General features: G+C 32.3%; 1 protein-coding gene across 4 annotated transcripts in view; it reads left to right on the top strand.

Annotated features, from left to right (window-relative positions):
* Positions 1-12,261, top strand: part of RSRC1 (arginine and serine rich coiled-coil 1) — a 451,220-nt gene that overhangs the window by 272,417 nt on the left and 166,542 nt on the right. For all 4 annotated transcript variants that reach the window (XR_009563777.1, XM_060298485.1, XM_060298486.1 and 1 more), the window contains one exon: positions 2,063-2,114. Coding sequence is in view for 3 of the 4 variants with exons in the window: in XM_060298485.1 (XP_060154468.1) it covers positions 2,063-2,114 (52 nt within the window). In the remaining variant the exon portion in view is untranslated. The remainder of the gene's footprint in view (positions 1-2,062; positions 2,115-12,261) is intronic.

Genomic DNA, 12,261 nt, shown 5'->3' with positions numbered 1-12,261 from the left:
ATTTCCTTCTTGCCATTCTAGTTATGCTACGTTGCACAAAGTATCAATATCATGTTTCTACTGTGTTTGTTAAGTAGATGGCAGAGATCACAGACTGTCTGTTTTGGGATTGAATCTGGCTCTGAGAAGTACTGTTTGTTCCACACAGTATTTGTCTTTATGGTGACTTAAAGTCTCAGGAAAAAAATCAAGAAGTTTTATAACCCTTGATTTGCATTTCTGCATGACAACACTGAGTTGGTGCTGAGTACCAGCTGCTTTCTTTAGCTGGGCCATGTGCTCCGCAGTTTTGCACACTCACTATGCTCCCTGATACTGATGTCAAATGTCATTTGCCTTTCATCATTATAAATGTTCGTGTTAATTGCTTGGCAGTTTCCTTTATAACTGTTAGATCATATTCAGTAGATGTCACAGTCTTCTATTGATATTTTGCTATGATATTTTAATTTGATGTCACATTTTTAATATTGATAACTTTATAAAGCACACTTACGTACATTTTTTCTACAAACATATGACGTAAAATATTCTTTTTGTTTGTCAACTCCTCCTTCTCTCATATCCAATCAGTCCTTTCATGTTACCAATTAAATGTTTCTCAAATCTAGTTCTTCCTCTCCAACCTTACTGCTACTGCTCCTCCCCAGGCCCTCATCGTCTCTCATCTGGAGTTCTTTAATTGCTCCCTAACTGAGCTCCTTGCCTTCTGTCACATTCTTTGCAGTTCATCCTCAAGTATATTGCTAGAATGATGTGTCAGAGTGCAGATCTCATCTTGTCACCCCACTGTTTCACATTCTTCCAAGTCTCTCCGTCTTATATGGCAGGGGTCAACAGTCTTTTCCTTAAAGATCTACATAGTAAATATTTTAGACTTTGCTGGCCATAAGAGTCCTGCCGCAAATAGCTGACTCTGCTGTTGTTGAGTTGAGCACAAAAGCAACCATGGACAATATATAAACCAATGGGCATAGCTATGTTCCCATAAAACTTATTTACAAAACCAGGTTTAGGTCATAGTTTGTTAATCCCTCTTCTATGATATAAAAGGCTAGCCCTGTCTTCTTTCCTGTCTCATCTACCACTCTCCTATCCTGTTTCTTACAGTTTATTCAGAAGTACCATTCAAATTCTTAAACTTTTCTGAGCACAACATCTTCTTTCCATATCCAATTATGTAATTCTTTTCATTCAGGCTGTTTTTTCACAAATAGCAAAACATTCAAATATATCTTGTAAAATGTTAATTCTCAAATGATGGTATTGTATATAAACATGAGATTATTTAGTCACTTACTGACATCTTAAGAAATGTAAAGTCTTAAGTATTAAAAACAGTTTTTAACAAGTCTTTCATAAAGATCATAACCTTGATACAATCCATCTTATTGTTTGGATACCATCAACATATCCAAAAATCTCAGAATAAGGTCACTGGTAGGAAAGTAGTTTCAACATTATCAACTGTATTGAATCAAAGTTCATTGAGAGACTAATTTTAGGACAGTTAGTAGGAATTGAAAGCAGTAACTCACGTTGTGTCCTATCTTTATCACAATTGCTCCTTTCAAATACCGTAAGGAAAGCAGAAAATATTTGGTTTTAGGATATAATTTGCCTGAGATATTGGACTTTAAGTTGCTATTTAACTTCTAATAGGTCATTTTGCATGTTTCCATATGCAAAGAAACAACACAGCTTGAGAGTATGTTGTTAAATGTGTGGGTTTTGCCTCCTTATTAAATTATATGTATTTAGGCTGTTGCTGACTGGTACATGTTGGATAACAAATAAAAGCTATTCCAGTAAAAAAAAAAAAAAAAAAAGAAAAAGGAAGAACTTCATTCTTGAATCATAATAATGAAAAGTGTGATTTGATTACTAGGGTGAGAGAGTAGATTGGTAGAGCTGCTGTGATGGAATTTTGTTAAGATGTGGGTGGATATTAATACTGATTATGACAAAGTTCTCTAAATTTTCTGATACTCAACGTAATAATGCATTAATTTAAAGCTCTGTTAAAACTACCTTGTAAGTGTCTTTTATGGTTGATTTTTAGCCACCAGCTGAACAGGCCAAAGCAAGACTACAACTGGTTCTTGAAGCTGCTGGTAAGTGTTAATAATTAACTTTATTTAAATGAAAATATGTGAAATAAATCCTAGCATGCTTACAGATGGGTCAAAGAGCAAAACACCTATTTTCATATAGCCTCACAAATTTGTGAGATCTTTGTATGGCCATATTTTACCTCAAATATTTATTGCTATAGTGTGATGTTAAAAGGTCATTCTTTACCTTCTTATTTATAAAACTGGCTTCGATTTTAGTTTTAATTTTGATGAAGTCCAGTTTATTGATTTTTGTCTTTTACGGACTGTGCTTTTAGTGGCATGTTTAAGAAGAATTTTATACTTCTACATTTTATATTTGAGGCTGTGATCATTTTGATTTAATATTTATATAAGGTGTGATTTTTAGATCAAGGTTTTGCTCTAAAGGAAATGAGATAAATGTTTAATAATTCTTCCAGTTACATTAGACTAACTCATTGGACTATTCGTCTGGATACCATCTAATCTTAAAAATCTGTATGTTTTAATATCTCAATTGTACAATAATTCTTTCTTTGATTTTAGATTATAATACCCAGATTCATGTACACATTAAATACTTTACTTTTTAAAAATATAAGAGATCCATGTTACCTTTTCCAAGTACTGATATTTTACTCTGAATCTTAATGTGGTTTTTAAAAATATATATTACAGTCAAATAATAAGTTATCAAGATCAAGCATGAGGTAGGGTTAGAATAATATTACCAAAGGAGTACATGTTTCTTAAAATTATTTACTTTTTAAGGATCTGTAAAGAGTTCATAATTTCCAACTGGAAAATGAGAATTCTATTTTGACATCAAAAGTAATTTCAGACTACCAAATGATAGTAGTTATATTTTAATATTCATTGCAAAAATACATGTATGCATATTAATTCAAGGATTTCTTGTATTAGCTCCTTTTATTCCTACCCAATGTGTCTACAGTCTAAAGATTGGGAACACCAGTATAAATGATATACTAGCTTCATAAATGACTAATTGAAGTAACTTACCATATAAAAATTAATATGTTGACTGTGAATCTCTGTACCACTTCATATTACTTTAAAAGTCACTTATCTTTATGTATTGATCTTACTCATTTTATCTTTAATTACATAGAAAACATGATGTACTAAAATTTTGCTTACTATTAGGTTTTTCAAATTTTGAGTCTCCAATAAATATACTATAGGATAAAGCTAGTTAATACGTTCTCTGTTATTTATATAATATATATTCATTCTTTAATGGCATTTTGCTTAGAAGAAATATTTCCAGGTTCATTACTTGAGTACTGACAAACTCTTGCTTTAAAGGAAAATATTTATGGCGCTTAGTCCAGAAAATATTTGTTTCTGTTAATGCAACTATAAAGAATTGTATTTCATAGTTTTATACAGTTTTCTTTACCTTAAAAAATTTTTTTTAACATCTTTATGGAGTATAATTGCTTTACAATGGTGTGTTAGTTTATGCTTTATAACAAAGTGAATCAGCTGTACATATACATATATCCCCATATCTCCGCCCTCTTGCGTCTCCCTCCCACCCTCCCTATCCCACCCCTCTAGGTGGTCACAAAAAGCGTATTATAAAACAGATCTGACAGTGCGGACCTCAGTGTATAACTTGCTTATATTGGTCCCAGCTGTAACTCCTCATTTTTTAATTTAACATTCTAAATTCTATTAAGGATAAATAGGGAGGTTCTGTGAATTTGACAAACATTCAAAATATTATGACAATTTTCAAATTAAAAAACTTAACATTGCCCCCCATAAGCAAAGGACAGACCTTAGCTAGATATAGGATTATTTATTTAATCATTTTCTTCTTATTGAACATTTACATTGTCTCTAGCTTTTCCCTCTTACCCATAATACTGTTATGCACCTCCTGTTACAAATAGTGTTTTCCATAGTTTAGCTTATTTTCTTGGAATTGATTACTATAGAAATGAGTTTATGAGATTAGAGGGTGTTAATATGTAGAGTGGCTTTTTATACATTCTTGCTAAATTGTTTTACAAAAGGATTGTGTTGTAACCATTGTCACTGGTTAAGAAACCATTTTAACCAGATTTTGCTTTTTGATGCCATTTCTATGACTATATTGCTTTATAACATGAAATAACATATTATACCCCTTTGAAAAACATATATTACTGTAATTAATGAGAACCTGTGGCCTTGGAGAGGAGAAGCAGATAGATGGATATAGGGGAACGCTAAGCAAATATAGAACTTATTGTCAAGGTTCTGGATCTCTGTTTCAGTGATGAATCAAGGTATTCATTGTATTATTAAAAATAAACAAACAAGCAAAATAAAGTAGGGGGGAATAAGAACTTGAGCTCAGTCTGGTAAGGCTCATGGATAAAGTCTAGCCTGGTCCTAAGATTGAGGTGGCTGGATAGGAAGGCCTGGTAGTTCCCATTCTGTCTCGTTGGAGTTTACTTGAGTTCCCAGGGAAAACACCCTCAACTTTGGGGCCTTAAAATTGGGTACAGGGAAGAACTTAAGGCTGTATGCTAGATTCTTGAGCCAGGATTTATTTCAGCCTTATAGTTACCATAATCTGGTAGATAGGGTTCATATGTAGAAATCTTGCTGACTAGACTTAGTCTTTTACTCTAATTGTGGGTCCCAGAAGAAAGTTTTATATATTACCATTGCATTGTTATTGATTTATTAGTGAATGTTAATCATGGCCTTGGTTTGGAATTAAAATATATTTAATAACATTTGGCAATAATTACTAGCGGTATGATTTTGAAAGACATATGTATGAGTAAAATACATTAAGCAAAATGTAACCATGTACCTTGAATTTGAAGTCAGAGATTTTATTGTATTTGTTATGATCATATTTTGTATATACTAAACTGTTAACATTTTTATATTTTGCTATGCTAAATCTTCAGATTTAGATAGAATCTTTTTTCATGTTCATTGCCAAAATGCAATTGAAATGAAGTTTCATGTCTCTTGTTTAACTTTTAATTTGAAGGTGATGTGAAGTTAAGGTTATGTCTAAGATGTTTTGTTTTTTCCAAATGCTGGAGGACTCAAGCTTGTAAAACTATATAAATTTGTAAGACTGAATCTTTAAGTTATCAATATAACTTCAGATAATGATTTACTTTATGATATTGAGTAAATCCAATTAAAAATCCTCTTGGCCATGACTTCTTTCTTTTCATTTAAAAAATACTTTTACCATTCTCACATTCATTAAGATTCAAAACCTTGAAATGTTTATCTTTGACTTCTTTATAGGCAGTCATTCACCTAGAATTGAGTGACTTATTTTGAAATATTTTTTATAGTTATCCCTCTATTATCTTTCCCACTGCCAACTCCTTAGTCTGGACACCAAACAGTCCACCCAAAGGTTAATCCATTACCTCCTAGTTGGTCTTTTGCTTCAATTCTGTCTCTTCTCCAGAGAGAGGGTGGTGAATAGTGGAAGGGTTCTAAACCTGCTTCCACTGCTCACTCATTCTGTGACCTTCAGTAGTGTGATGTTTATTGTTTAGCCAAAACGTTTTTGTTTTTTTAAATGGAATATGGCAGATGTGTATATTTTCTAGTTTACTGTAGTTCTTTACTTTTTAGAAGTAATTTATTGAGGTGAAATTCACATAAGACAAAATAAAACATAACTGTTTAAAGTGACAATTCAGTGGCATTAAATACATCCACAAAGCTATATAACCACCACCTCTATCTAGTTTAAAAACATTTCCAAAGTAAAACCTATTACCTATTAGGCAATTTCTCTCCCCTCACCTTACCCTCAGCTCCTGGCAACCGCAACCATCAACCTGCCCTCTATCTCTATGGATTTATCTATTCTGCATATTTCATGTAAATGGAATCATACAGTGTGTGACCTTGTGTGTCTAGCCTCTTGCATTTAGCATGTTTTGGAGGTATAGCCATGTTGTAGCCTGTGTCAGTATTTTATTCCTTTTTATGGCTGAATAATATTCCACATAATACATTCCACATAATACATTTGTATTATGTATATAATATATACATAATATATTAATATATACATAATAATACATAATATATATACATAATAATACATAATATACACATTATGTATATATGTATATATATATTGTATATATACATTCAGCCATAAAATGTATTCTGTGGAATATAATAATATTCCACAGAATACATTTTATGGCTGAATGTATGTATATGTGTGTGTGTGTGTGTGTTTACACACACGCCATTTGTTTATCCATTCATCTATTGATGGAAATTTGGGGTTTTTTCCACCTTTTGGCTATTGTGAACAGTGTAGCTTTGAACATGCATATATATATGTACTTGTTTGAGTAACCATTTGTAACTTTGAGGGGTATACACCTAGGAGTATAATTATGGAGTCATTTGGTAAATTCTTGGTTTAACTTTTTGTAAAACCACCAGATTTTTCCACAGCAGCTGAACCATATTACATTCCCACCAGCAGTATAAAAAACCATATTACATTCCCCCCTATTGTCTCAACTAGACCATGTTGCATATTTAAGTTACCTGTTTGACAGTATCAATATTTAGGTTTTAAGGATTTTCCTACACCATTATTTCCTAGTCTGTAAGGGGAAAAGATGATGATTACCTTATAGGATTGTTGTGAAGATATATATTATAAGTGAAGTATCTAGCCCAGAGTCTGGCAGATGGTAGCCACCAGAAAATTTTTATTTCCATATTGCTTCTGGTGAGTACCATTGCTAGATGATTCTTTCTCACCCACCACTTGGTCATGCTGCTCCTTTGCTCAAAATTATTCACTGGTTCTAGATTGCTTACAAGATCAATTTTATACTTCTGTGCTTAAGGTTCCAAGGTTCTGTATGGTGGATTCACAGACTTTTCTAACTTTTTTTCTTAGAATTCATTTTTATACTTCTTCTCATTATTCTTTGAGTTACTCATGTTCTTTTCTACCTGGGAATTTTTGCTTGTGATTATTTTCTCCTCTAGAAATATCTTTCTCCTTCCTCTTTCTCTCTCTAAACACTTCAATATGCATCTCAGATAACATTTCCACGTGATTTCTCTGACCATTACATCATGTAATCTTTCTGTTCTCCTTTGAATTCTTTTTCTTGTATTCTATGCACACCATTCATGTTGGTATTTACTCACATACTGCTGATATTAATATTTATTTCATGAGTGTTGGACCTATTTTCCCAATGAAATAATAAATGTCTGAAGGTCAGGAACCATATCTAAAACTTCTGGATCTTTCCCAGGAGTTTTAATAGCGCCTGTAGTGAGTGTCACTATGCCAAATAGAATTCTAGCTATTAATCTTTGGTGAGTAAGTCACTGTGAAATAATTGTTCTGGGTAACTGAAAATTAAGCCTTTGGATGCTGGTATGCTCATTTAAACCACTCTTTGGTGGATTTTAAAAAAATATATTGAAAAGTTCCCTGGCTTCAAAAGTAGAAGATACATGGCAGTAATCTAACTTTTTAATCTTAAACTTGAAGGTAGTACATGACAGAAGAGATAACAAAATGTGATTATCACACAGGAGGAAGAAGGAAGATAATGAGTTTACTTAAAGACTCGTCTCCATCATTTTTGATGTCACTGTTTGACTTGTTAGCATCATTCCACACATTAGTTGATTTTCCACAAAAACACAGTGTCATCTTATGCTCCATATGCTCATAGGTCTGAAGAAGAACTTAGAGGAGAGATTTTTCCAAAACATAAATATTTTTCATCACCGTGAAAAAATGACACTTCTCAGAACATAGTTTCAAGACATAATTTTCTCTAAAAATATTTTTAGAGAAATCTAAAAATATTCCTTAATATTTTATCTCCTTAATATTTTACTTTTAATAGAATTATTGACACCTGCAACCTTTAAAATTATATCTCTAATGTTATAAGAGAAATAGAAGTTTATTTAATGCATGTATGGTAAATCCCCTTTATCATAAAATTTCTGTGTAATATTTCATTTTCTAAATAATATCTACAGCACTTTTTATTGTGCTTTACAGTTTTCAAAGCATTTTCATAAATCTTTTATCATTTGACTCACATCACTGCATGGAGAGCTAATTAACTCCATTTTACAAATATCCCCAAAGCTTAAATGACTTGTAAAAGATCACATACCTAGTAAGTGGGAAAACCAGGACTCAAATCCAATGATTTCTGACTCCTGAGCTATTTCTATCCATAGGTTAAATCCCTGAGTTACGTTCAGCAGAAAGAAGGGTGATAGAAAACATTACCAAATACATATCTTGTTTTGTTAGGCATAATGCTACAATTACCTTATAATAAAATAATTTCTATCCTCAAGCAAGCCTTTGATTCTGAAATGAGTTGTTTTTAATTGATAATACAAAAGGATTAAAGTTTTATTCAGAATACAAATTCTTTTCCTTAACTATTAGGGTGATCATAGTAGCTATATTTCTGAGAACTTTGAAAAATCTAGGGTAATGTTCTGTGATTACCAGTGTTTTCTTCTTCACCCCAACTATGGACATGCCTTTCAGTGACCCTTGCTGGGATAGAAGCTAATTAAGTATTGTAAAACACAGAAGAGTTACACGCGTAAGAACACTATATCAAGGAAAGAAGCTGTTTTTGGAAATAAGCCATAAGTGCCTCACTCCATCCCAGTTATTCTGCAGCATGTTAAACTTGGATTTTCTTCTCTTAGTTACCCATTAAGTACCTGGAAGCCAAGTCCTAAACCTTTCTCTTCATAGCCATCTAATCTTGTAAGTCCCAGTACTTCTCTGAAGTCCAGTCTGGCTTTAAATATTTGTAGTTCTGAGAATTACAAATGAAATTGCCATGTTAATGTTGTACTGTTTCTGGGGAGCATAGAAAGCCATTCTGCAACCCTGATTTAAAGTCGACAGAGGTTTTGCTCCATAGGCTTCTGACCACTGATCTCTGGCTCCAAGAAATAGGTTGATTTATTGTGAGAGAGGCTTTCATGTAGGGCAAACCTAAAAAAAAAGAGCAAGTGATTAAAAAGTTAACTTCTATTTCATATAAATAAATAGTTTTCAGACTTCTTTTTTCCCCATGTAGGCTTCTGCTTGGTTGTGTGTTGGTTAGTCTAGATTCATATCCGGCTTCGTTCACTAACTAACTTTGTGAGCTTGAGCAGATCACTTCCCCTTTGCTCTTCTTTAGTTTCCTCATCTATAAAATTGAGATACTAATAGTACATACTAATGGGGTTGTTATGGACTTTAAGTGCATTAACATTTGTAAAACACTTAGAATAGTACCTGGTACATAGTAAGCATTCAATAAATGTTTGCAATTAGTATGAAAAGCAATAGAGTACGGTGGTCAAGTTCTGAAGTCAGACGGCCTGGGTGCTATTCCCAGATCCATTATTTACTGACAAAACCATGGGAAAATTGTTAAACCTTGTTCAACCTCAGTTTTTTCATGTATGAAATGGGAATGAGAATATATACCTTTAGAGTTTTAATGAAAACTAAATAAATTAACATAATAAAGTTTTTAGAACAGCACCTAACATATAACTGAGCGTTCTATAAACATTAGCCAGGAGGAGTGGAAGTAGTTTTTTATGGCATCACCAGAGTGGCTTTGTGAGGTAATTAAAGAAGAGATATTGGGTCAAACATCCTCCTCATACCACCATACATATACAGTTAAAAGAAGTTATCGAGAATTAAGAATTCTTGTGCTTTTTAAAAGAAACAAATGTATATAATCAAATAGTTTCATTGACTTGGGCATTGGTTAAAACCTTTTTTTCATCAAATGTGGTTTCTGCAAAACCACATTTCTTCAGAAATTCTACATAAAATTTAATACCTTTAATGCAAAATCAAATTGATAATGTTAATTTAACTCCCAGTTTCCAATAATGAGCATGATTTTGCACTTCGTGTTAATCCAAAAAGATATACTAGTGCTTCCTAAAGAGAACTATTAAGTAAATTACTTTTAGAAAATATAAGTTATTTGTTTTAGCATCAGTTACACATTTATATTTGAATGACTATTATTTATCCCCAATAATATTTAGTAAGAAGAAAGCTATCAGTTAGAGTCTAACAATATCACAGCAACTTGCCATGTTTGAGCAGATGTTAAGCAGACAGTAGTTGAATGTTAATTTTGAGAGGGTGGTATGTTTAAGCCTAGCTGAAGTATGTTGCATGTGGGCTTTCTAGACTTGAGTACAATGCTGGCTCTCTGGGGAGAATTTTAAAGCTAAACCTCTTTCTTTTGGGTCCTCTATATGGACTCTCTCAAGTCAGTATAAAGCAGATCATCCCTAGGCTAAAGCCCTTCAGCTTTTGTTATTGGGCTCTGTAGACCAGTAATTAGGCCTCCTGGCAGGCCTTGCAGGACAGTTAATGGTCATATGGAGTTTCTGTGAGGCAGACTGGCTTTGTATAAATCCTGGGTAGGAATATGTTTATGGGTCACTTCCTACCAGGACCATGCTTTGTCCTTATGCCCTGCGGACTGACAGGGAGCAGGTTCCCTTGACCATGGACTGTTCAGTTTGCAACTCAAAATCTACTCTGCTAATCCCCAGTGTAAACAGAGGATTTAGAAGGGCTTCTGTCACTTACAGTTGCCAATTCACTTGGGTGTCTGTGAATTTATTTTTCCCCAGAATTCATTATTGAAAGACTGACAAATGTATAAGATTTGGATGTTTGGTTTATCAAGTATGCAGTTTCTTTTTCAGTGGTTTTATAATCATTGTAAATAATTTATCTAACACAGAATTATGTAATGAAGTTTTTTTAAATTAAGTACCCTTTAATATTTAAGCCATTAAAGAATTTGGAATAACAGCCACCCTTTTCCTATAAGGGAAATTATAGGTCTGTTTTTATGATAAGAGTAAATAACATTATGTACAGAAGTTTACCAAAAAGTGATTAATACAGATTTCAGATAAGTCAAAGAAACAATTAATTCAAAACTCTTCTATACTATACATTTTATGTTAAATAAAAATTCCATTTTATTTCCATTTAAGTTCCATGTGTAACAGAGCTTTTGAAAGGAGGAATATCAGATCAGTATATAAAATGCTCGATAAGTATGCATTTCATGAAGTATTTAAAATAATAAGAGTACTATTTATTGAGCATCTACTATGTGGCAAGCATGTTTATACATTTTCACATATTATAAATATTTTTAATGTATGATCCATGTTTCCTAGCCAAGCAAAATGTTTGGATTTTAAGAAAGTCATAATTGAGATTTCTTTTGTTTTTCCACTTTACTTATTTCTTTTTTTTTTTTTTTTTTCTGTTTGCTTGGATTATGTGAAGATTTGATTCTAAATTGTGTAAGTTCTGAGTGTGATCTGAAAAGAACTGTCACCTGTCTTCCTGTGAGCCAATTTTTCTTTTAGGGGGAAATCAAATGATGAATACTTTCCCAGGTCTCATCTAGTAAATCAGTGCTCAGTATTTTGCATTTTGTGATGTAAAAATGGTTCATGACAGATGTGGCTGAAAAGACCACATACGTAGACTGTATGATTTTAGTCTGGTGGAACTAATAGGATCACTCATTACATTTTAGACCCTGGGGTTTCTTTTTTCTTTCATTAAAAAAACAACAACAACAAAAAAAAAACCCTGTTTAAATAGAGTGGTCCTTTTTGTGTGTGAGTACAGCATATTCCCTTAAATTTACAAAGAGTTGATGGTAACAAATCAACAAATAACTCTCTCTTCCAAAAAATTCTTTTAATAATCTTTATTTAATGTTAACTGTTATTTTTAATTGTCCTATCATCCCATAAAAATTAAGATTTTGTTCTATTTTTATAAAGGATTTCTTTGAATTTTATATAGCAAAACTAAAAAATGCATTCCTTAGAGAATCCAAGACCTGTGAATTAAACAGTCATATATTAGAAATAAATTTTGCAAATATTGAAATAATTAATGACAACAAAAAGACATTATACGGTAGGAATTCTTGGTGTTGACTTAACAACTGGGAGAATCATAGCATAGTCTGCTTTTCTTTTTATTGTACACAGTATATTTACTGAAGTAGAAACATATTTGTGATCTATTTTGGAATTCAAAAAATGGTGGCTCCTGAACAAT

The sequence above is a fragment of the Globicephala melas genome, chromosome 4 (assembly GCF_963455315.2).
Source record: "Globicephala melas chromosome 4, mGloMel1.2, whole genome shotgun sequence".
Taxonomy (NCBI): Eukaryota; Metazoa; Chordata; class Mammalia; order Artiodactyla; family Delphinidae; genus Globicephala; species Globicephala melas.
The sequence above is the reverse complement of the archived record's forward strand: the minus strand, read 5'-3'. Positions and strand labels throughout refer to the sequence as shown.